The sequence below is a fragment of the Colias philodice genome, chromosome 16 (genome assembly GCF_061535455.1).
Source record: "Colias philodice isolate Cphi_HAF_F1 chromosome 16, ilColPhil1 Martin Lab GWU primary, whole genome shotgun sequence".
NCBI classification, from domain to species: Eukaryota; Metazoa; Arthropoda; class Insecta; order Lepidoptera; family Pieridae; genus Colias; species Colias philodice.
Window position 1 is genome coordinate 382,885 of NC_143101.1, and position 27,147 is coordinate 410,031.

General features: G+C 34.2%; 1 protein-coding gene across 7 annotated transcripts in view; it reads left to right on the forward strand.

The window, feature by feature from the left end:
- The window catches only part of LOC149481376 (uncharacterized), a 465,629-nt gene that overhangs the window by 190,581 nt on the left and 247,901 nt on the right, over window positions 1-27,147 (forward strand). For all 7 annotated transcript variants that reach the window (XR_016316814.1, XM_089705004.1, XM_089705005.1 and 4 more), the window contains 3 exons: window positions 19,574-20,054; window positions 22,607-22,720; window positions 23,827-23,955. Coding sequence is in view for 6 of the 7 variants with exons in the window: in XM_089705004.1 (XP_089561130.1) it covers window positions 19,574-20,054; window positions 22,607-22,720; window positions 23,827-23,955 (724 nt within the window). In the remaining variant the exon portion in view is untranslated. The remainder of the gene's footprint in view (window positions 1-19,573; window positions 20,055-22,606; window positions 22,721-23,826; window positions 23,956-27,147) is intronic.

The window sequence follows — 27,147 nt, forward strand, 5'->3', positions numbered from 1 at the left end:
AGTTGTTTTGAGCTTTAAGCTTAAACTAGATTTCCGCCCGCTTCTTCGCCCACGTTTTCAAAGAAAAACCGCATAGTTCCCGTTCCTGTGGGATTTACGGGATATAAAGAAGCCTATGTCTTATTCTGGGCCTTCAGCTAGTAGCTACCTACATACCAAATTTCATTGTTATCGGTTCAGTAGTATTTGCGTGAAAGAGTAACATACCTCTATCCATCCAGCACAAACTGTCGTATTTATAATATTAGTAGGATGTATAGGTACCCCAAACTTGAGTCAGCATTTTTGATTACGGCGGCTCTTATTATGTAAGTTTTTTAATTACCTTTCCTTTTAATTACACCGAAAAAGAAATAGTAAAGGTATTTTACAACCAGCACTTAACCTAAAACTTATTTAATGAGTCATTATATTGCATTCGTATTAATTACACTAAATTAGAGCGGAGCCGAAGGTAAACATGTGTATGCAAATGATAATGGTTCTAATGCATATTCATTAAGAGGAGTATTTACAATGTTATGATATTTGGAGTATCGTAAAATTTATAAGTTGTTTCTAGTATAGTATTATATTAACTGTGGCTGTACCATATAGTCCCGGCTCTAGTAGACTTTCTTTTAGTAGATAAGTAAGTTTTTCAAATAACATTTACCTACAGGATTACAGTTGTATCTAGTGAAATAAAACACTGCTGGGAGCTTTCACAACTTCTGCATACATGTTATTTAGCTTATATGTAAGTTAAAATAAAAAAAATGTTGTGTGGTTTTATGAAGCCACGGTAAAAGTGAAACTTAGGCACAAAATTATCGTATTTGTACGATAATGACTCCGAACACTGCTTTATACCTACTCGGCAGCCGACCGTCACCCGACATGCGCTACACAGACCAAAAAGTTTGAGACGATGTAATAAAAGTTTCACTTTAAAAATATGAATGAAAATACATATTATATTATGAAAAACATGTTAAATATCTTATCAAGAACATAATCAGAAAGTAGTCTCTATCTTTTACTTTTTTCCAGCAATAACAAAACATAACACAACATTAACTGCATTTAAATACAAACCTTTATCTCTAAAAACGATCGAAACAAACTATTTCGGTACTAAAACCTACAATTTTGTGAACAATGCAACGCCCTCACGCTTCCCACGTACACTGCGACTATCGACAGATCTGCGACTATTTTGTCGGAGTGGGTGTGGCTGCTTTAGCTCCTGAGTCATTGTGTTGGACAAGTTTTTACGATTTACGATGAGTAGAGGTAATTTGATTTATATTGATTTTATTGCTAGCTTTGAGCCGCGGCTTGCTTCACGTTTTAACGTGCCATTCTTATACGAATTTAATTTTATAGTTATCATTTTCAACTAGGATTTTATTAACTGCAAGTTTTTAAACAAAGGACAATCTTAAAGATTAGATCTATCATTTCATCCAGATACATTCTAATTGGCTTAGCAGTCAGTAGAAGCAGAAATACTAATACTTAAATGAAGAAAGAGTTACTATGGCATTAAAAATATTAGATTTCATGCAATTTATAACTTATTTATTATTTCCTTTCCATGAAATGCCAAATTGTATGAGACTTTCCCACAATATTATTTCTAGGTCATCCTTAAAAATCTCATAAAAATCTTTTTTAAATATGTAGAAAGTTATTTCATATCTAAACTCAATATCAACGGAATTTCAAACAAAACATGTTAAATCAATCAAAACTCCATAATTTACTTCCAATTATTAAGTCCGAAATAGAAAATTTGCCGAAATTATAAAAACTGGTTTATTTTGCATCTAATAGCTTGTAATTCCTATCCAAAAATGTGAATTTATAATTGGTTATTTGTTATTTATTTTGAGATGATTGTTATTAAGCTCAGTTAGTTTTTTAGGTTTTGTAATCAATGCAATCTATGAAGTAATGCTATCAGTAGGTGTTTTATAAAAGTTTAATCGAGTAATACAGTTTACAGACGTGATCTGAAGACTAAAAGTAGCCTATTTTAATGTTTTATGAATAATTATAAGAGTACTCAAAAAACAGTTAGTTTGAGATAAGGTTTTATATTTTGCGTGTAATAATAGAATGATCCCGAAGAGATTGTAAAAGTACTTCAATGCATTAATTTTTAAATTTAAACCCTTTTATTGAGTGGGATAATTTATATTGTAAAGAATATGTACTAGTATGAATCCGTGAAGATAATGAAATGAATGCCCCACATTATTCATTAATGACTCGATGATTCATCTTTTTAATGATATTATTCGCTAGAATAAATATTGCATGCAAATTGCATCAAAAAACTTAATGGTTCCCGAGATTTCGTATCGTGGGCAAGGATCATTTTTCACCACTAATTGCTTTGAGCGATAATATGCCTTAATACCGTGTATTAAAGGCGTGTTTCATGTGAAATAAATATCCAAATTAGCGCTATCAGTAGGGATCTGCGACGTGTAATTTTATATCGAATGATCAGGTCCTGCGCATAATCTTCTTTTTACGTTATTAAAATATTTTTTTAAGATGGCAATACAGTATAAAAAATAATTGATACATTATTAAATAAATAACCATATAATATTATGAGCTAGTTTTAAGTAGTTAGTAGATTTTGAGTAAGTATTTACTATATTTTTCTCTCGCTATATAAGTCGGTATTTGATGAGAAAGTCCTCGTAAAAGCTGTCTATTTGGAAAACCAATTTTCTTATTTACATTTAAAACTGTATTTAAATTAAATTATAAACAAACTAGGCTATTTATTCATGAGAATCGAACCTGTGCCCACGCGCAATTCAAGTTCATTACTAACTGTGCCAATAGGTCGTCAATACTAATAGACTATAAATAAGCATCTACACTGATTTATTTTCATTTACTTATCTTATATATAAAATTCTCGTGTCACAATGTTAGTCTGCATACTCCTCCGAAACGGGTGGACCGATTCTCATGAAATTTTCTGTGCATATCGGGTAAGTCTGAGAATCGGCCAACATCTATTTTTCATATGTACCACGGGCGAAGCAGGGGCGGACCGCTAGTTTAATATAATATTTTTGACCAATCAATAAAGTCAAAACAACCTTTCTGTACTAATATTATAAGGGTGAATAAACGCTAAAGCTGAATAGTTCGTTTGTTAGTTTGCTTGCTTGATCTCTGGAAACACATTCCTGTTTAGAAAAATATTTCACTGTTAGATAGTCCATCTATCGAGGAAGGCTATAAGGCTATATATTATCATCACGCTAACAACAGGAAGAGCCGAACAAAGCGGGTAAAACCGTGCGGCACAACTATTGTGAAATTGAAATAAGCTGAACACTAGGTACCTATACTTAAAATTTATAAATTTATAATATTAAAACCTGGCGCTTTGAACCCTTATCAGGGTGGTCATTGACAGAACAGAAGGAATAAATTGCATTTAAAATCCCTGAATGTACAATTTAAAACTGAATAGTAGTCGCTTATAATCAAACAAGAAGAAAATAGAATTACAACTTCAAAAAGATTTCTGTTGACCGCAAATGTTTAAGTACAAATTTTAAAAGTAATATCACAGACTAATAATAATATACTTACTACGGTAATATTTAAGCACTAGCTGTGCCCGCGACTTCGTCCGCGTGGAATAGTGACTGCATAGTAGTTACTACTTAACACACAATTATTGAGTAAACACGTCTTGAAACACGTACTATCATATACAACTAAATTATAAGTACTTACACATTATTATAAAGTTAAGAAATAAAATAAATAATAACACAAAAGAACTGTTAGTAAAATTTATTACTAAACTGAGCTAGGTATAAAACTTAGGTACAGAAGAGTTCAAAATTTCCAGGATGTGGTTATTCTCCCGCTCCCATATTCCTTCTACTTTCACAGACGTTCAACTTTTCCCTTTCACCCCTAGTAAATGGCAGAACCGATTTTGATCTAAACCATGTCTAATCATACCTATATATTATGTACATGTCATATCCTTTCGTTTGGTTCCTACTCCTCCTCATTTGGATTATTTATCCCCACTATCACCCCTAAGGTGCCCTATATGTAATAAACAGATTAACCAATTTTGATAAAACATGACTAATTGTAATTCACACGTCATTTGATATGCCGCTTGATTATATTATTTGACCACATTCGATTATTCATTCCCACTTTTACCGCTATAAATCAATAAATGGATGAACCGATTTTGATTAAATATGCCTCATCATACTTCTCACGTCAGGTCATGCCCTTTCATTTGATATGCCACTTGGGTATATTATTTGACAACTTTTATTCCCACTTTTATACCTATATCCAATAAATGGATGAACCAATTTTGATAAAATATGTCTTATTGTACTTTACACGTCATGTCTTTCATTAGATAAGTCACTTGAGTATATTTGATAAAATTTATTTATTTATTCCCACTTTTACCCCTATAGGTATCAAATAAATGGATGAACCGATTTTGATAACATTGGACTACTTAATTGTTTCTGACAGGTCATCTTTTTTCATTTGATATATCACTTGGGTATAACAGACAACATTCGTTTTTTTCATTCCCACTTTTACCCCTCTATATAATAAATGGATGATCCGATTTTGATTAAATACCTATGCCTCATTATACTTCTCACGTCAGGTCATGCCCTTTCATTTGATATGCCACTTAGGTATATTTGACAACTTTTATTGCCACTTTTATCCAATAAATGGATGAACCAATTTTGATAAAATATGTCTTATTGTACTTTACACGTCATGTCTTTCATTAGATACGTCACTTGAGTATATTTGATAAAATTCATTTATTTATTCCCACTTTTACCCCTATATCAAATAAATGGATGAACCGATTTTGATAAAATTTGACTAATTGTTTCTGACATGTCGTCTATTTTCATTTGATATATCACTTGGGTATACGTATAACCTACATTAACAACTTACATTCGTTTTTTTCATTCCCACTTACCCCTATATAATATAATAAACAACTAATGTAACAAAAAAACGCATCTAATTGGTATTACCCGTTAGCGAGCTACGGTGGCACAGACAGACACGCAATACACACATAGCGGACATAACACCCCTTTTTTTGCGTCGGGGGTTAAAAATAATACCTACGACATAATTTCAAAGACCTTTTATATAGAAAATTTACCTTTTTTTTTTTTTTTTTTTTTTTTTTATAGTGGGGAAATCTTCCAAAGATACCCACGGCCCCCGGGGAAGGAGCCGTGGGTTATGTCGGATTCTTACCGACTAAAACCCCACTGTGTTCCGTCGAGCCGCTTTAATGATGGGGCCGCGGGTATTTGTTGGAATTCTTCCGCGACCCCCTCGACGGCAGCCCATCTCCAGGCCAGGCGCAAGCCAAGAACAGGAAAGGTAGTTTGCCTGCTCTTCCCTCCCGTTGGCGGCATGAGCGGAACACGTCTCAAGCCGCCTCACCGCACCGGACGATGGATTACATTCCCCGTTCCACCGCCCGGCGCCCTTCGTCAAGGAGGCACGTTGCGACCGTGTAAAGCGGCCGCAACACGGCGACGACGCCCAATAAGACGTCTGCGCCGGATCGGGTCCGCGTGAGGATCCCTCTCGCGCACCCGCTCTGCCTCCTCTTTCTGCGAGATCACGCTCTCCGAGAATGCGATCACCGCACGCCAGGATCTGTCGCCATCCACCATTGCACGAACAACGGAGGGTAGAGAGAGATCCGGCCCAATTATCGCGACTAAGCGAGCACGGGGCTCGGCCCACGCGGGACACACGGCAAGAGTGTGATCTGCCGTGTCCTCCGGGCAGGCACACCAGTGGCAGACCATGCTGGGCTCCCTCCTCGCGACTTTACACAGGTACCGCCCGAAGCAGCCGTGCCCGGACAGTATCTGCGTAAGGCGGAAGGTTATGGCCCCGTGCCGCCTGTCGCACCACTCTTGGAGGACTGGACGTATGGCCGCAACCGTCCTCTCACCCGCGCTGGGCTCCTCGAGCCGGCGTTCCCACTCCCGGAACCGCCGCTCGGCAGCCTCGACCCTCCACTCCTCTACTTCCTCGTAGGAAGGATTCACCCCATGTGACCTAGACGCCGAGACGCGGCGATACACGTCCGCTAGCATCTCGGCGTCCAGATCCCATGGCGGCGTTCCGGCCATTACGCAGGCAGCCTCAAAAGACACCGTGCGGTATGCCCTAACTACCCTGAGCGCCATGACCCGCTGCGGCCTCCGCAAGAGGGGTCTGGTACGGGCGCTCAGGGTGTCTGCCCAGATGGGGGCCCCGTAGAGGGCCATGGAGCGGATTACGCCAGTGTATAGCCGGCGACACCCACCCCCAGCACCTCTAAGGTTTGGCAGCAAACTTCCCAGTGCTCCGGCCGCCCCTACAAGACGGGGGGCGAGGCGACGGAAGTGCTCCGTGAACCTCCATCGGCTATCCAACACGATACCTAGATATCTCATGGTGGTGGTGACCCTGATCGCTACCCCATCCACCCGGATCTCTGAGCCTGCGCTATGTAGCCTCCGGCGACCGGGAAAGAAGATGGCTTCGGATTTCTCCAGCGCCACCCGTAGTCCCAACCGCCGGATGCGGCACACCACCTGCTCAACTCCCGTGGTAGCTAATAAAGCTGCCTCCTCGTATGTGGCCCCACGCGCAGTCACCAGAGTATCGTCGGCGTAACAAGTTACGCCAACACCTGGGAGGTTAGTGGCGCGCAGGACCCAGTCGTACCCGATGTTCCACAGAAGAGGCCCGAGGACTGACCCCTGTGGGACACCGCACGACACTTCCTTCTCACTCCATCCATCGCGGGTTGGATAGGCAACAGTCCTATCTGATAGGTATGACCGCAGCAGTCGCACCATGTAGCCCGGCACGCGATGATAGTGGAGAGCTTGCAGAATACTGTCCCACGGTAAGGTATTAAACGCGTTGGCGATGTCCAAAGACACCGCCAGGAGGACTTCTCCACTAGCGGCCGCATCTTCTGCGGTGGCTCTCACGCGAGATATCGCGTCAAGTGTGGACCGACCACGGCGAAAGCCGAACTGGTTCCCGCTGAGGTCTGGTCCCACTCCCTCCAAATATAGAAAATTTACCTAGAAGTAACCATAATGCTACATATTTGTGCAGGTTTTAGACTTATGAGCAAAAATCTAAATAAAGGTCATTTGACCCACACTACTACCCCCTCAGCATAAACCACCCCCCCCCCCCACGCTTGGGGACTTTCGATATGATCATCTGGACATGTCAAGGAATAACTTTAGCGTATAATTTACGTAATAAAGTAATTCATGTATAGAATGCCTTAGCAAATGTTCGCTGTGATTACTTAAATGGTCATAACTTTTTTATTTATGAACCGATTGACATGAAATAAACACTAAATGTTAAATGAAGCTTACCACAATATATTAGTGAAAACCGCATCTAAATCGGATAAGCCGTTTCTGAGATTAGCGTGTTCAAACATACAGACAAACCGACAAACAGACAAACAGACAAAAATTTTTTTAACAACAGTTTTGGGTTTGGGATCGATTTATTAATAACCCCTGCTAATTTTTTTTTACATATTTTCATTGTACAGACACCACTTTTCTAGAATTTTATTATATGTATTGATGATGATGACTATTTACCGCTGTCTATATTAATATGTTAACTTAATAACTTTGTCTTAAACTTGAAAATTTATATACCTACTTAAACATTCCTCTTTCATCGCTCTATCTACTAAAAAAACACTTCAAAATCCGTTGCGTAGTTTAAAGATTTTAGTAAACATAGGGACGGACGGATACAACAGCAACATGCAGTGATACCAATTATACCGTATCATACAGGTTAACTCTGTTAAATATTTTTATTTATTTTAAAACGAATTTATGGTTATTAAGGTATGCTTTTAAAAACGCACGCTGATTATCGGAGGCAATATTTGATCGTTAACATAGCTTTATAAGTGCAGGCTCGTTAAAAGGTACAAATTATTTTCACGGATGGGAATAGTGACGTGCAAATATCGATATTTAATAATATATGATAAAGAATATAATCATCATAATATATTTAGGAAAGTCAAAGAGTATTTATTGAATACTAGCGTTCCGCCCCGGCTTCGCCCGTGGTACATGTTTACGTTTTCTCTCCATAAGAACTATCCTCGTACTTGAAGGAATATTATAATAAAAGAATTATCGAAATCGAACCACCCATTCGCGCGTGATGCCGTGACCAAGGGAAATAGGGATTCATTTTTATATATAGAGATGATCTACAATTCAGAAGCTGCTTTCGACGATGGTTTATTAAATAATGTTTGAGTGAGCTTACTAAGATTTCAATAAAGGAAAACAAATCAATATGTAATTACAAATTTCTAGTCCAACATCACATCTGGAATGTTTACCTACTAATTTAAAATAAGCCGGATATCATCGATCTCTTTATCATGTATTGTATTTGTCTAAAAGAAATCACACAATATGTAAAACTCACACGACAACATGTTAATTACTATACAAGTACACACTTTCACTTTACCGATACTTATCGATACTCTACACATCACTAGTAAAGGACATCGAGAAGCAGAACTTGTTGCGATTATACGGCGGTTTTCACTTTTATTCTGCCCATCCACATTCTAGCGAGATGCTAATCTTAATGAAAAGATTTGCATTTTGTAAGGCGTTTATAAGGGCCATTGAAAGCGCATCTTTGGTTAATTTATTCGGCTATGTGCAACGGGTTTGCGATCAATGTGTAGAAATATCTGGTTAAATGTATGGGAAATAATGCTTTATAGATGCCGAAGTAAGAAGTAAAAAGAACTAGGTATATCTAAGATGTCGAAGAATCAAAAGTTCGACGACATGTGACATCCGCCAGTCCGCACTTGGGCAGCGTGGTGGATTATAGCCTGTACTCTGTAGCCTCATAGGAGGCCCGTGTCTCTGCAGTTATTAAACACATATTTTTATCATAATATTTTGAATGCTTTTTAAGTTAATTTATTAAACAATTTCATACATTTATATTTTATAGCCTCTTTTGGAAATCGATTAAAAACACGTTTATCTAATTAATTATTGTATTATGATTAATTTAACACGATTATAACAAATTAAAGAGATTTAAGAAGACGCGGGGCGTCTATCTGGAATGTATTTAAAATATTATAATAATCGTATTTTAAATTAGTTTTAGGCTTTATTAATGTTACTAATGATAATTCCATAAATTGCATTTACATAATATCATAATTCATAATGTACATTTGAACTTGTAATGCACACAAAACCTTCTAATACTAATGAAAACTGGTTATTGATAGGCACATTTACATACTGTTTTTAACTTTCTTCTGTTAGAAATGAAAAATGAGAGAATTTAAAACTACCTTCATCAAAAAAATCGTAATAACTGAAATAATATAAGTGAAGTCCCATGTCCCCTAGTGGGGTAAGGGGCAGATGCATTATACATCCGTTTCACTGATCGATTTTCTTTAGGGACAAGTAGGTGATCAGCCTTCTGTGTCCTACCTGACCAAGACATTTTTTTTCTTCGTCTCCACCGGGAATCGAACCCAGGTCCCGTCGGTGTTACGCTCGGGTGTCAACCACTGTACCGAGGAGGCGGCTGAAATAATATATACTATATATATTATATTATAATACCTATACGTAATACGACAGTAAATTATACTAATTCCACCTACCTACTAAGTAAAACCATGTGTGACGATTTAAAAATTCTTCTGGAAAACAACTTCAGGTCTTACTGAATAAATTATTTTTGATTGAGTTTCATATCATATTGAAATATATATAACTAACTTAACTGCCCTTTACTTTTTATAAACTATTTTAAATAAACGAAAATTTTGATAATTGTCAATCGCCATTATCCTCAATAGGGTACCAAACCCACTCTCCCACGGCAGATATTCTTCACATCCGCTGCTCCAATCAGCACCTAAAGAGATAAAATGCTCTCTTATAGCTTTAATTATTTCGCCCATAAACATAGTATGGAGTCTTAAAAAGTACGGATAGTTTAGGAGACGGTGATTAATTTCATGTATTCAATTTACTTACATCTTTTTCTTAATTTATCCTTTACTTCAAGAAGCCTGGATGAGAGGGCTGATAAGCAATAAGTGTACCTTTTTTACTGTATATTATTTAAATATTTTTGGTACAAATATAATTAAATGAATTGTGAAATGAAGAGAAGATATTCGAACTCTTGGAGTTCACTTTCGCTTACTTGTTTAATATTTAAACACAGGTAAAGGTCAATAGAATAAGGAGGTCGAAATTCAACCCATGTTTCTTTTATTTTCGTCTTGTAAATATACTATCTATAACATATGCAATTTTCTGTAAACCCCTTTGCTTGTATTATGCAACATAACCTAATCAACGCACATTTATATACGACTTAAATCGAAATAATATCAAATCGTTAGTATATTTCTATACTAAATTACCTCAATAAAGACTTCACCTGCTCTTAAACTATAAATAATCAGTTTTTACGCTTGCAATAAACTGGGTTTATGTTTTCGCTGAATATTGCATTGGAATTATCGGAATTAGTAAGCTTACCTTAATGAGGTGTACAAGAAATATGATTTTTACTTCTTGAGAAAAACTTTTCCGTGTGAATGTAGGTTTTAAAGAAATTATTAGAATATATCGAACGTTTATTAAGCAACACAGTAAGCATAAATTCAATAATTTAAATCTTATTTAGCAAGAATATTATGTAAATTCTTATAATTTATATGAAACAATATTTAAACTTCATCATATCAGTACCTAGGTAGGTACACATTGCACTTTATTTTAAAGTTGTCTAAAGAAATGCAAAAATAAAGCAAATTCTAGTTAAATTCAAATGTATGAATGTATGTATTTTACGATTTTTTTTTTACTTCATTAAGATTTCTTTTTTGCAAAATGGCTTACAATTTAAAAAAAAAGGTATTGTGAAGCTAGAAAAAGTAGTGGTTACATAAAAAATTAACGTGTACATGTTTACGGCGACGCCCTTCCACCAATGCGCAGGCGCAATTAGCATGGCTGAGGAAATTGCTCTCTTCCGAGCTTTCTAATTTGTCCCTACGAGGTGTTACATAGTAAGGGTGAACTTGAATAGTGAATGTGGAATGAAAATAACATTGCAGTGCACTAACCTGACTATTTTCGCATATAAGGTTTCATATCTAGATATTACTATCAATAAAACCTATATATGCCCCATGGCATATTATATCATCTGTATAGACTTGCCCATTTAACTTCAACTTCAACACACTCATTTAGTGATTAAATCAATGAGAATGTAATCATTCACTTGTTCTTTCTAAGTAAGTTAGAATAAAATATGCAGAGTCGCCAGAAGGCTGTGCCGCGCGGTTTTCATAAATGTGTTATCCTGGTACATACCCTATATTTTAGTCAAATATTATTAAAATATTTGGCTAAGATAATAATATATAAGAACTCATAATATGTTCCTAACACTTTTGCTTTTATTATATTAGTAGAACATTTGTGAGCTTTAGATTACTTAATTCTATGGGTTTACCGTTCAATCATTAATTACTATGTAACATATTTCGGATTTCCCTCTTTGAAGTAAATCAAAAATGATTTTACAACTTACAACTTTGAGAAGCTCTTTTCAATCATGACATTAGATACCAACGTTCCAACCCAAATAACCTAACCTTTTCTCTATAACAAAGAGTCATATTATACTCTATACGATACGGTTTGGATACGGTACATAGCATAGTATTTTCTGTGGCTATACAAACAGTGACAAGCGATACATGCATGTACCAAGCATGACAATAGTGTGTCTGACAAGCCTCGACAGCTGTTTTGTTTTGTACATGGCATTTGGTTTGGAACATGTCGTGTGACGAGCGAATATTGAGTTTCTGTGGCGTTACATGGCATTTTAAACTTGTAGTTTATTATATTCATTTATAAGTGTAAAAACTATTTATCTTATATATAAAAACTAGCGACCCGCCCCGGCTTCGCACGGGTGCAATGCTGATACTAAATACACTACAGAAAAACTGTGAACGTTGTATATAAAAACATAGCGGCCCGCTCCGGCTTCGCACGGGTATAAAATATATAGCCGGGCGGCCGGCCGGTACCGCCGCAAACGTTACGTCCCGCAATTTTTAAATCTGTAATATCTTCGAAAATATTCACTTAAATCATACGGTGTAAAGGGCCATATAGATCTATATGAAATGAACAATGTATTCAAGGTATTTAATTGGTTAAGGATTAATGCTGTATTGGTTAAAATCGCATCGAAAATTAGCCATTATTTGTCGTAAAAAGTAAATGACAAAAAAAAGTTATTGTGGGTTATCCATAAGAGATAGATAGATACCATCGCGGACTTTTCTATAGACCTTTTCAATATGTATAATATTTAGTACATTATTTTGATAAAACTCGTAGGGTTCAGCCTGCGTTTGCAATGTAAGCGGAAAAAAATGTAATTTTTTACGACATCACATTAGAAACCTCAAAAATAACAGTACTTTTCCACTATTTAATGGATGTTATTATACATATAAACCTTCCTCTTGAATCACTCTATCTATTTAAAAAAACCGCATCAAAATCCGTTGCGTAGTTTCAAAGATTTAAGCGTACAAAGGGACATAGGGACATAGGGACAGGGAAAACGACTTTGTTTTATACTATGTAGTGATGAATCGCAAAATGTGTTGGTAAGCGCATAACTCAAGAACGGCTGAACCGATTTCGATAATTCTTTTTTTATTATATTCCTTGAAGTACGAGGATGGTTTTTATGTAGAGAAAACGTAAATATGTACCACGGGCGAAGCCGGGGCGGACCGCTAGTAAGTTATAAAAGCGATTAAAGGAATTCGAAATTTCATCTTTACTTTAATCTTATCTATATAGAAGATGAAATAGTGGCTCAAAATATTTTTAATCTGTTATTATTACGGGAGGACAAAAGGCGGGTACGAACATATTTTACGAATCCCACATGACCGACATTTTAATATTGTTTAAAAATATTGCACAGTTAACTTGTTATTATTTTATGAAATAAATAGAAAATGTTTTTGTATCAACGTGTTAGGATAAAATCTGTTTATATTTTGGCTCGCTAATTAAACATGGATTATTCTAAACGTTTTACGACTTTAAAAGATTATCAACAACATAAAAATATATTTTTATACAAAATTTATGACAACAGTTTTTAACAGTATTTGTCAAATATACGACATTATCGTTGTATTTATGGCTTTATCATCGAATTAGCATACGAGATGCCTACCCATTCCATAGGTAGCCATTTATATACATAAAAAATATTCGAATTAAGCCATTATAGAACACTCATTAAATTTCTTAAGTGGTTTAATCTTAAATGTATATCGTATAACAACCAGTTTAGTTTGAACCTTTGTTTTTTAAAGTCGATAGAACATTTTCAAATAAATTTACTGTATAAATTCAACAGAATTTTTTAGTGACTCTTAGACTATATAGATTCCAAAAATGTCAAAATTTATCTATATGCGAATAGAATCGATTTATTATCTAGAAAATATATATTTGAAGCATTTAGTTAAAATATATCTTGTTGTATTCAAAACTAGACGAAAATCCAGTTTTAGTACGAACTCCAGATTGATTGTATCACGAAATACATCTAAATAAATTACAATACCTACATATAAACCTACTGATAAATATCTTTAATTTTGAATAGAAAACACATTAAAAATGACAATCAGAATTTATATTGGAAATTGCATCCTGCTGTGAAGTTGAATTGATAAAATGAACATCATTTTATATTCAAATTAAATATTGCATGATTCGTAGTTTGTATATATTGCATGAGTCGAACATACATAAATAGGCATAATATAGCGTAAACTGTATTATTACGTGGCTTATATAAATTTTAATTTAAAACATCAAGAGTTTTGTCTTATCTATTTACGTGATAAAAAATGTTCACTATCTCTTAAACTATTTTTATACATTTTTCGTGTGTGTTTAAAGCCTATTATTATATTCTAGAACTATATCTGTGCTACTTAAAACTATTTTTGCGTGATAGAGTCATAATATGTTCAATAATTAATAGTTTATTCATAGTTCATATTAGTTAAGAAACGATTGAATTTTTAGGATAAATATCTTTCTTGACCAGTTATGAAATTAAAAATAAATATAGCATGGCACTCAGGAATAATGTAGCTTTCTACAAGTAGAATATATTCAAATCGTTTAAGTACTTTCAGAGCTTATTCGATGTTAAAAAAAAAAACGAAAAGATATTTTCTTTCTATAATATTACTAGTGGTCCGCCCCGGCCGCGGCTTCGCCCGTGGTACCTACATGTTTAAACTATCCTATCTCTCAAGTTGGATCGAACTGCACATGGTTTTTTTTATGCACGTGGTGCACATGGTGTGCGAATTTTATTATAATCGGTTAAGTGGTTTAGGAGTCCATTGAGGACAAACATTGTGACACGAGATTTATATATATTAAGATTACAGATAAGTGCAGTATTTCCAAGTTTCAGCTGTTGTCACACTATCATAAGCAGTGTCAAAGACCTCCGGACGAACGTTGACGACAGGTTGACTAGCATAACGTCAATTTTATCTTGATTATTATATTAATTTATTCCTATTTTTTCTATTATAGATAAAAATGTATTTTTGAACATTTGAAAGGATATAAATAACTTCATAGAGATAAGGGATACTCTTATTCATTTTTTTTACTTTTTTTTCAAAATAGCGCGCTTTATTATAATAATTAATATATATGCAACATACAATCTAATCGTATTTTTAACTTATTAAACTATTAATGCACTTAGGTTGTTTTTATTTCTACAGTAGGTACCTATCTACATAATTTTATATCATATGTGTTTAGTTTAGGAGAGCCAGATGCAATAAATTACGAATAATGCTGATTTACTAAATCCAGAGCAGGGTGAACATTCCAATTCTTCAAACATATGTTAATTGAGTATAAGCTGTAAATGATTGCTATCTAAAGTGACTCGTTTTGTATTAATATATGCAAACGAGTCTCTGACACCGATTCACGACACCTATAAGACATTTATTTATGTCCTAGACGTGATGGAAAAATATATGTTATTGGAAATTGGAACGCAAGGAAAGATGTTTATGTGATTTTTTATCTGCAGCAGCTCTTGTTCTAAATAGCTTTGCGGTTTCGTGCATGTAAACTTTTTTCGTAATAACACTTTTATTTTTATAAGAAAACTGACTGAACATGAATTAATGAAATCGAACTGAATAGAGGAAGGTGACAACATATGAAATTAAAAATAATTGAGCTGTAATTTGGAAAAAATATTGTATATTTTTTTACTGTAGAGTTTTTATATTTTATAATATAATATCCGCTTTTCATATACCAGTAGGTATTTTTTTAGTTCTCATATACATAGAATGGTTAATAAATTTAATTGAACGCTATACACTTACGAGTTAGGTACGATAAACGGGACCATACTTCTAGAACTTTGTAAATTTCCAATAATTTCCAATAATGCGCTATAAAATATGGAATTAAAAACTATTTTGTTTTTAATTCCATATTTTATAGCGTGTTAGACCAAATACAGTTTGGAAAATTCAAATGTAACATAAAAAGCATTTTGATTTATAATCCTGTCGTAGCGTTCTTATTAAACCCATGTATTATGCATTAAAAATCCATTTTTGTATGGAAATATAGATTATAAAAACCGGTATATCCTGAACTGGGTGTTTCATAAATTTGCTACGTTTATTGGGGTCATTGAATAACGGCCTTGTTAGCGCCTTTCCGGTGCTATCCAAATAGGTAATTTATGATACAGACATGTGAAAATACAACTTCGTGTGTAAAAGTTCTTATAGACTAAAAATAAAAAGTATAATAAGGTAATATTTTAATTTAATAAGCATGAAGTATCACAGAATGTTTTACACAAATGTACCTAAACAGAATAACTAGGTATATCTAGTTACTTTCTACATAAATAACTACATAAAATCTACACACTTTGGTTAGTATTTTCTAAATTATTGAAGCGATTTTGATTAAACTTATACTGTTCTCTATATTGGAGTAAATATAAGGCAATAATAACGAAAATATGATATACACCTAAAACAAATCTAAATAGGTACATATTATTTGTAATTCTTGCAATGTGTCATGACATAAATAGAAAGAAAGAAAAGACTCTTATAGCCAAATACTTCATTGAAACACATTTTATATAACGGACCCAGCCTTAGCAAAATGCTGCACAAAACATGATTTTCAGGCTAATGATGACTATTTTGCACTTCTAATAATACATACATAGTACACACTTAGAGTACACACATATCAATTGAACCTCTTTTTGCAGTCGGTTAACCCCATGAGGTATGTCAATCGTTCTTCTTGCTAGCTTCCTTCCTCAATCCATATTTCCTGATGCTGCTCAGAAATATTTTAATCGCTCCATCTTAGTTCCGCGGTGGCTCTTTTGATGTATGGTTTGATTTTTAAGCGATTAGTTGGAGCTAGTAACTGTCTTAATACTGCTTAATTGATTAAAATGTTTTTTATTAAACCTAGATATTTAATTCGTCTTGAACTCTATTTAAGTTATAAGGATAGGACACAGCGTAGGAGACAAATAAACGAAAGAACCATTCTACAGTTTGACATATAAGTCAAATAGATGAAATGAATCTGTTAGTTTTATTTTTGTGTACATTTTGTTAAACATTATAATATTAATGATAGAGTCAGTTTTACGTAAATATAAGTATACATATACAGTGTGGAAAAGATTTCCACACTGTATATATTTTCATGGAAGACCATGGGCTCTGGAGGGAAAGTACTTGAAATATTGGAGATAACAAATTTTGCTCTGCATTCAAAGATTTTCGAAAAATCACTTGCTTTGACCGGTAATCGTTTCTCTGTAACTTATAATGCAATACTTTAACAAAATAACTTATTCCTACCAAAAGTTTTTTGAATCACATAAAAATAACTTTGACTTCCGTCCACTCGGTTCATTGAATCCGATCATTAGGTTTGGTAAAATCGATTATAGCTATGGTAGCTGAGTCCAATTTGTGAGATAACTGCTTCCTCTTTACACTGATTTTAAATCGTTTATAAATTAAAAGGTGGTATTAAAAACGTAGAATTTAATTCGATTCTGTTGATTGTGATTGAAGGAAATACTTTAGAAAGAAAGAAAGAAAGAAAGAAACACTGTAGTGATATAAAATAGTGGTTATTGCAAAGGAATTCATTTCTTTTTTTCTACCTCAACTAATAAACGTAACTTAAATATTTTTAAATACACTGTACCTACCACATATACATAATAATTAATTATACAATAGAGTCACAGAGATGATAAACACATTATACAAATATCCTACTAATATTAAAAATGCAAAAGTTTGTGAGGATGTGTGTGTGTGTGTTTGTTACTCTTTCACGCAAATACTACAGAACCGATTACAATGAAATTAAGCACACATATAGAGGGTAATTTGGATTAACACATAGGATAGGTTTTATCCCGGAAATCCCACGGGAACGGGAACTATGCGGCTTTTCTTTGAAAACGCGGGCGAAGCCGCGGGCGCAAAGCTAGTTAGCAATATAAATACACAATTATAGTTGGATTTCTATATTTGCATTAATATAATTTATTCAATTTTATTATTCACTATATAAATATGTACCTACTACCTGCTTCGAACGTAATCACTTCTAACCTCTATTCACCAAATGAATAGGTTTACACGAAATCGAGAACACCATTTAACCGTTGAATGAAGGTAAAATCTAAAAATAAAATAAGCATACAATGCGTAGTACATTAAAATGCGGCGCAGACAGACATTCCCACGTCGTGTGACCCGCATGTAATACATGGATATGTGCTTTTATCGACCTCACAACAGACCTTTATAATAGTTGAAAGATGAAGAAAAACCAGTAGTGGTAAATCAATTTGTAGTTTGCGAAATAGTAGGGTATTTTATAGATTCGTTTTTAAAATATAGGTATTTGTCGTATTTCGTTGTAAAGACTTGTTATAGTCTGAGATTAATGGTATAGAGATTGCAAGTATCCTTGTGCACTAATAGACCAATTTTTAAATATTTTTTGACGTGACAACGTCTTATAATTCGATAGAGCCAGCTGCACGCACGAAAAAACATGACTCATGCGGCGTTACCTCGCTCTGAGGCGTTCCATGTAAGGCTTGAAGTGCAAGCGAGATCGCGGAACGAGCGACAAAGAAGCACAATCGGACCGGACGTTGTCACGTTCAACTATCGTCAGTAAACCGACTTTACAGACAACCAATTTTTTTTTAATACATACAGACGAAGAGAACTTCCTCCTTTTGCAAGTCGGTTAAAAACTTTCAATTAAGTATCTATAAAGCATTATCATGTGTAATAAAAAATGAAAAGTGAAAATTCGGTGAAACTTTACTCATACATATGAAAACAGCGTTTATTTGCTAAATCATCACACATAAGCGAACCCGCGGCATGAGCATAGCATAATAATGACTCATCTATTGCTATGCCATCGCATCTTGATATTGATTGCATTAATCTTGCAGCCAAGATGCGATTGATAACGCAGAGTAATTGCTTACAAAGGTTAACCGATGGCTCAGTGGTAAAGCATACACTAGAGGTCCAGGGTTCTATTTAAGTTGTTGGAAAATTGTCTATCTTTGAAAAATAAACTTCGTTTAACCACTTACTTTACTAAATATGGTTCAACTCCGTGTTAAATATTCATGGCATAAGATTGTAAAAACTATTGCGCACATTAAAAGACAATCAGGTAAACAATACTGAAATGAGAAGCACTTAAATGGGAAACATCATAAGCTATGATTTTTTAAACATTCGTAAAATGTGTAATATAAAGTATTATATAATTTCAAACGTAAATAAAAACATCTTTAGATTAATCTCTATCTATCATACAATGTTCAAAGTAATGTAATGAAGCAAGCTTGTAATAAATCACTGTTTGCTTTGAATGCAAGTAAAATCAATCACACAGAAGAAAATGCGGTCTCATCACGACTGTTATTGTAGTTATTAATAACCCTTGAACGAGTACATGCTTTGAATTGTTCTGCATCATGCTTTTTGAAAACAAATACATACATCGACGACAGAATAGTATTATAATATAGAATGATTTTTCAAATAATTTCCTTTCGTAGATTATGAATTAATATGTACAAACATAATATTTCTGTTATAACAAATACTGTATTATGTGCCGGGTACCTTATAGTTCTGTGAAATAACAGAATTTACACAATATGTTTATCGCAAACTTTCTGTAAAAGCCGAAAATATTAACAATGCATTTATCTCTTCCAGACCAGTCTGCCGCAACTGCGTGGTATCACCAACCGGCTCGTCACCACCACCGCTGCAAGAGCAGCAATCGCCACCTCCCCCCGCGCCAGCGTCACCCCCGCACCTCCCTTCCCCCCAACCACGTCTACCATCACCGCAGCCCCACCTTCCATCACCGCAACCAAGCCACAGCGGATCCTCAATACCTAGCACATCAAATTCTCCACACCCATACTCCTACCCGAACTTTAGGAGAAGTCAATACCAGGACTATGCGCTTCCAAACCTGAATCAGGGTCCAAGTTACCACTCCCCGCAATCTCCTCAGTCAGCTATGTCGCTATCTCCTCATCCCGTGCAGGGGAAGTTCAGGGGATTGTTGGAACATGCTGAACGATTGATGAAGCCGGGGGACCCACACCGTCATTCGCAGAGTGATGATGACTCAGGGTGCGCGCTGGAAGAATACACTTGGGTACCGCCTGGGTTGCGGCCTGAACAGGTATGTAAACATTTGAAGAGGTTTTTCTTTAGGGAATACTGTCAACAATTCTAATAATATCAAGTAATTTTAAAATGGGGCCAGTTTTAATAAGAATGAATAGCAATGGATCTAAAAAAATCGTTTATATAAATATTCGTGTAAATATAAGTTTCAATCAAACATATTACGTTTTAGTATTTTCTAGTATTTGATTTTACGCGAGTATTATACATTTAGAAATTAAAGACTTTTTAACGGATTTTAATATATATTACGTTTTCCTAACCAGACTGATATTTCTAAAATTAATATGCCCTTTTCATATGCTTATTTCTAATCTAAAAATGTATATATATGTTTTATAGACTTTATGGTTCCAACAGACCATTAAAACAGCAATTCCATCAATATGATAATAAAACAGCTGCTGACAATTGACAAATGTTTAAAACAAAAGAATTTAACTACTTCACAACTCAATAACTATCTAAAGAGCCCATTGTACGCGAGACCATTTGCGCCCACCGCAATATATAACTCTTTGACATCTTTGAATATCCACCAAACTTCCCGAATGATATATTATACCTATTTCCTTACACACAAATTTCTTCTTTATCCTTTTGTTCTAAGGAGTTAAATCGCCTATTCATATTATTGACAGTTCAGAACTTGATTGGTTGTACTTCGAATATGATTTATGGGAAACACAAGCTTATTCCAAACGGTTTGGGGTCATAATTGTGTGTCAGCACGTCGTTGGCTGCAAGTCTAGAATAATATTGGAACTACTGTAAGCATTGTCGTGGAACTATTCCTTTGTAAAGAGCCATTGTTCGGTTTCTCGTTTCTTGATGAAGACGTGCTGGATTGTTGGAAAAGCACAGCTTTTTGTGAAAGCTTTTGATGCGTTTCCTTTGGGATGTACCTTTGTCTCGCAGTTTACGAATGTGCCAAGTATTTGTCCATGTCCAAGTTTTCTTGGCAAAAAGACAAATGCAAGTTTAAAACTTTGTTTAGAAATGTTCCGTGTTTTGTTAAGAACTTGCAAATTTTAATTCATAAGTGTACACTGTAAATTTAAAGTAGAATTAAATTCAGCCATGGTCTTATTGGCTTTTTGATCAAGTTATTATCTATTTCTTATGCAGCATAGCAATCATGACAAACTGGAATGGTTCAATATTCGCATGATTTAAATGACAATTGGTCAATCAAATAACCAAGATTAATGTTATGCAAATGCATTTACATGATTTATTTGTATTACTTTTGATTTATTATTTGATACTTACTGTTCTTCTAAATCTTACAAATTTAACGATATCTTCCATTCATACAGCAGCATCCAATTTGTTATCTCCATCTATTTTGTTACTTAGGTACATCCTTTTAGCCTTTCCCCTTGAAAGTGTTTATTTAAATAAATAAACCATTTCCCATCAGCAATTCGTTTAAGATTCAACGAATTCTGGTATTTATAATGAGTGAAATAAAGTAATAAAGAGTGCGGGAGGAAGCAACGGAGCAAAAAATTAAAATGTCCCCGCGGGAACGTCCCCTTGTTTTAAAAGAAGCTGGTCTTTCTTCAGCTATAGTAATTTAAAGTGAAGAAATGTTTTAATAGACGCGGTGTAGTCTTAATGAGAAGAATTCTTAATTACTATGACTCGATTGTGCAGAATTTTAGCCCAGGAATATTTTATCTATTCCATTTATTATTTTTGTTGATTTGGGAGTTCAGATTTATATTTGAAATGTTCAGAACCAAAAATTCAATAATTTATAATATGGGTTCTTACCCTGTTTGAATATTACTAATGTATTAGGGTAAATTCTTACAACAAAGTTTTATATATTGACGACATTATACGAACCTTCATAATCTACAAACAATACAAGCTACCTATAGATCTAATGAAATGCACAGGCTAACAAATACCAAGGGGCCTTAAGCAATTTAAGACATTGAGTCTCCAGGTCACGTATCATTTTCATTATGTCTCCACAATATTAATAGCTAGACTTAATCAAGCTTACCTTCCCTCTTTATTGTTTCATTGCTTCATTGAAACAGTTGCTATACTGGTGGCTGTATTATTTACGATTATAGACGCCATTATTGTTTAAGATGTTGCTATATTGTGAGGAATGTATAGGATTTTAATGATCTGACGTGGATGTTGTGAATTTTGCTTTCCTGTTTTTAGTGACTTAACTGTAACTGTATGTAAAAGATCGAAGTAGTTTTGCACCATCAAGCATAGGACGTCTTTTGGTTTTAATTTATTCGTATTCGCAAAGTCTTATGAGTTATAATAACTCTTCTTCATCTCTTAAACTTTATATTTGGCTGATATTTATATTTTGTAAAGAAATAGGTATAAATACGTAATTTAAGTTAATTTATATCCTCCTGTAAAATAATAACGTGCCATTTAAGAATACAAATAATATCAATTGATTCATTTTTATAATAAATAAACTATACTGACCATTTTAATTGAATCAAACTGGTAAAATTGGACAAACATTGGACATGTAATAAAGTTGTCAATCCAAACTTCCAGGTGCACCTATACTTCTCAGCGCTTCCAGAAGATAAGGTCCCGTACGTCAACAGCGTGGGAGAGAGGTACCGGCTGAAGCAACTGCTGCAGCAGTTACCCCCACAGGACAATGAAGTGAGTACTGTAAAAAACTGGTGAATGGTATTTATTATGTAAAAAATGGCAAAAGAGGTAGGTCGACTGATGGTAATCGAAGAGCACTACCTATGATATTTGCAGTGGCAAAGGCGTAAGCCTTTAAAAGTGTAAACAGTAAGCTAACTTATGTGTAAAAGGGATAAGGAGATGGTGGTGAAGGGATGATCGAGGGAATAAAGGATAGGACTGGGAAGGGTAAATAAAAGAATATCATCTGACCAAAAGCTGTAAATGCTAAAGCAATGGAAATATGCCAATCATTTTCACTCACTCTAAAAGTATCTCAACTGATCTATTACACATAATTCATTGAATAGAGGTAGCCCGTAGCTATAAACATAAAAATAAACCGTCAACCATTCTTAAGGTTTTAGATTTGAAAGAAGTTTTCCCTGTGCACATTTGTATGAGGCCTTGGTAGCTGTTTACATTTAACTTGATGTAAGATAAGCTGGGAATAAAAACCTTGTAAACTTTATGTAATTTAATGCTGAACCGTGTAATACATTTAGTAGATAGTATTAACAATTTATGAAGTTTTTACCTTACCTACATGACGTTCTCTTTGATTATTTCTGCATTTGTAGTTTATTACTTACCAATCATGATCATGTTTTACTTGTACTATATAATAGCTTCCTGCCTTTAATTTCTATTTGATGTAAGAAATAGAATAACTGTTTCTTGATTACCTACATTTGACCAAATCTTAATTAAAAAAAGACGTGTGGCACTCGGGGACTGCCGCGGTAAAGCTATTGCATAGCATGCCTTCAAGCCACACCTCCGAGCCCGTCGGAGTGGGGAGCGTGAGGTTTTTTTCGTTACGGAATTTCTCGATTCGGTCCCCGCGCTCAAGGCCCGCGATAGAAGCTATGCAATAGCTTAAAACTAATAGAGCTTTTGCTCTACATACACGTCTACTTTACTGATCGATTTTTTTTACGGACAATTATGTGGTCAGCCTTCTGTAGCCTAACAGACCGAGACTTTTTAATTATTTGCTGCTGGACCTAATTAAATTGAATCCAGAACTCCTCACATCTACAACCACATGTGTATTATGTCCTCTATAATTCCAGGTGCGATACTGCCATTCATTATCAGACGAGGAACGCAAGGAGCTACGGTTGTTCAGTGCTCAGAGGAAACGGGAGGCGCTGGGCAGGGGACAGGCGAGACAGCTGCACGCGCCAGCAACTTGCGAACGGGTAAGTTTTAGACCTGCTTCGTTTATGATTCTGGAAAAGTTTGGTATGGTTCAATAGTCATACTCTATGTATTCTGCTATATTCCAGAATGTTTATGTTTGTAATTTTTTACAGTCATAGCTCAATGTTCATACTGCAGGAATTTAATATGTGATCGCGCATAGTGGTGGTGCATCACGTCGATTTTTCGAATGTGAAGTGATCGAACATAATATTATTATGTGTGAAATGGACCTAATTTGTCGTAATACTATAATTAATTGCTAATAAATGCTATCAGGTGAAAGGTCGAAGAATATAATCCAGTTAAAAGGACTAATTCGATTCAACGTCGCAGCCAACTGGTTAAATCGACAGTTTTATTAAAAGAAGTAGAAGTTAATTTAACGGATATTAATGAAACAGCTGATTTAAAGAGTTGGTTGCGACTAAATACACATAATATTTTGCTATACAATTAACTGATTTGTATGGTCTTCGAGTACAAGGTAAGTTTCTATTTTTAATACTATTTTATTTATTTATCAAAATTAACCTATAACAGAGGGTCCCACCGTCGGTACTCCAAGCTCAATGGAGGTTATAGATTTGCATACGCTGAGTACATAAAAAATACTTATAAAATTCCAGATGCATTTTTTTTTCAAATAGATGAATTCTTAAAACCCCTAACAAGCAACCCGCCTAACATTGCCACCCGCACGTGAGCTATCGTTTATGTTTTCCTAAACAAAATGCTCAATGAAAAATCAAACTAGATTCCAATAAGCAATCTCAAACCCAATACGTAGGTATATAATTCTTCTAGGTTCTAATATTATTTTTGTGTATTTAATAACATACCCTGTGTTAAGGGAAGGTTTTATTTCCACTGCAAATAAATCATAGGGATCCTACCCCTGACCCTTACAATTGAAACAATAATATACATTTCCTTTTTCGTTAACTGCGGCTATGTTATTTAATAACGGTTTAATATCGTTTATCGCTTGTCTTATACGAAATACAACCTAGTATTTGATATTTGCCTCCCACAGTTTCGTCTGCTTGGAAAGAAAAAATATTTTATTTGTTTTTATGATGCTTTGTCACATACAAGGAAAATTACATAGGTACGATTTATTTTTATTTATTTTTTTAGAATAGTGGTTAATTTACCTACATTAATAAAGAACTTTGAATTGCAGACTCCAAGACTTTCAAAAAGTACCTACAGTTTAAATTACGATTTCCGTTTAATTCATTTAATCTTGACTTCGCTAATTAGAAATTAAAAAAAAACATATCATTATTATTCACATTAGAAAATCTTGAAAACAGTTATGAACAAAACAGACAGCGTAAAACATAACACTTTTAAAATAATAAAAAAAATAATATATAACTTAACCAAGATTATGAAGATTCTCATATTTTTCCAGTTTTAACAAGCATGTGTGGTCCCAATAAACAAGTCTAAACAACCCTTCACACAGACAACTTGGTACATGAGTTATGAGTTATGACCCACTGTTTTACCTTTACTCCGGAACTGTACATCATGTTAGGTCTATATTCTAAATAGATTGTAGTACTGCAGTCTTTGGAGAAACTACTATGAACAAACCAGTCATCTATTCTAATTTTTTTTTATAAGCTAACGTTATATAAAAGTTAAAGGTGAATGAGAAAATTTTATATCCAAAACGCAATCCTGAATTTTATCAATCTGGGCTTATAGATAGTTTAGACTTTGACTTTATTACTTACAGTAACATTTTGTTAAACTAATTATTAAGTAAACTAAAAAATACACATACTTAAACAAAAGTATTGCACTTATTTTATGCTCGCCTTTATTTAGTAAAGTAAATTCCTTGTAAGTAATAATTAGTTAAACGTAGATGTTTCATTCTACCCTCTCAACATTGCAATGCCGTAATTAACTTTTCGGCTATAACAATTAAATAAGATCACTCCCGCGGATCCCCAATAAAACGGGAAATTTTAATTCTTTTAAGTTTCTCGAAATGTGCATACTTACTTTTGCTGATTCTGAAGTTTTACAATTAACTGACTTTTGGACAAATTCATTTCATTTTTATCATATTTTTATGGAGTTTTCGCGAAATTGTAATTTTTAGGATGATTTGAATAACGAGTTGCAAATCCATAGAATATAATAGGTATTATATATAGGTAATGTTGATTATTTTTTCAATTGTAATGTAATTTCTAGTGTTTTAATATTATAAGTGCACAATAATAATTCTTTATACATACACGTATAAATTGTAGTCTTAATAAAAAGTTTAACTCTTACAATCTATAACTAAGCTTTCATATTTATAATCTTTATATTAAAAACACTAAAATTGATGACACAATGCAATCTTGTTCAAACCAGGCTATATTCAGGGTTCAGATTCCACCAGAATTGACATTTAAATTTTTAATGTAAGTACCAACAATTCATTTTCTCTCAGGAAAACCTCAACGATCATAACTTAAGTAAACATAACGGTTAAATCACGGCTAAGAAAGTATTCCCTTAGAACTAATGATTCGCGTAATGAGTAATTACAGGAACCAATTTTCTATCTCAGTGCTCACGAGTTGTCATAACCGCAAGCTTGTAATTAATGGGGGGAACCATTGGGGGAACCAATGTTTTTGGTTATCATTCTAACTTCAGTTATAACTTTTGTATTAGCACAGATTGCTGTATTGTTACTAGGTAGGTACTTATTATTCTTAATAAGTAGTTTATACGCCTGTCTATAAATTCAAGGGAAATATTTGAACATAGGAAAACGTCTACAAACGCAAGGCATATTAACAAGCAAATATCCAATGGTCAAAAAATAATAAGTAAAATATTTTTCTAAGTAACTATACATATTTCTAGAAATTTACTTACCAAATCGGTATTCTTTGTCTTTTTTATCCCTCGGAAATTTATTAGTAGTAGAGATGTAGTAGAGTATATAGTTCTGACTAATTGCGAAAACTTGTAACTTCTTAATTCTTTGATCTTTCATAGCAAAACGCACCTGCAGTCTGCACACAAAAGTAAATTACAAAATTACAAATAGGAGAAGTAAAACACTCGTAAATACCATCAACTTTTCCCGCGCTGCAGATATATATCACCAAACTTTGCGCGCCATCTGTTGTCAGACTTGAGATTTATTGCCACAGATAATGAACGCA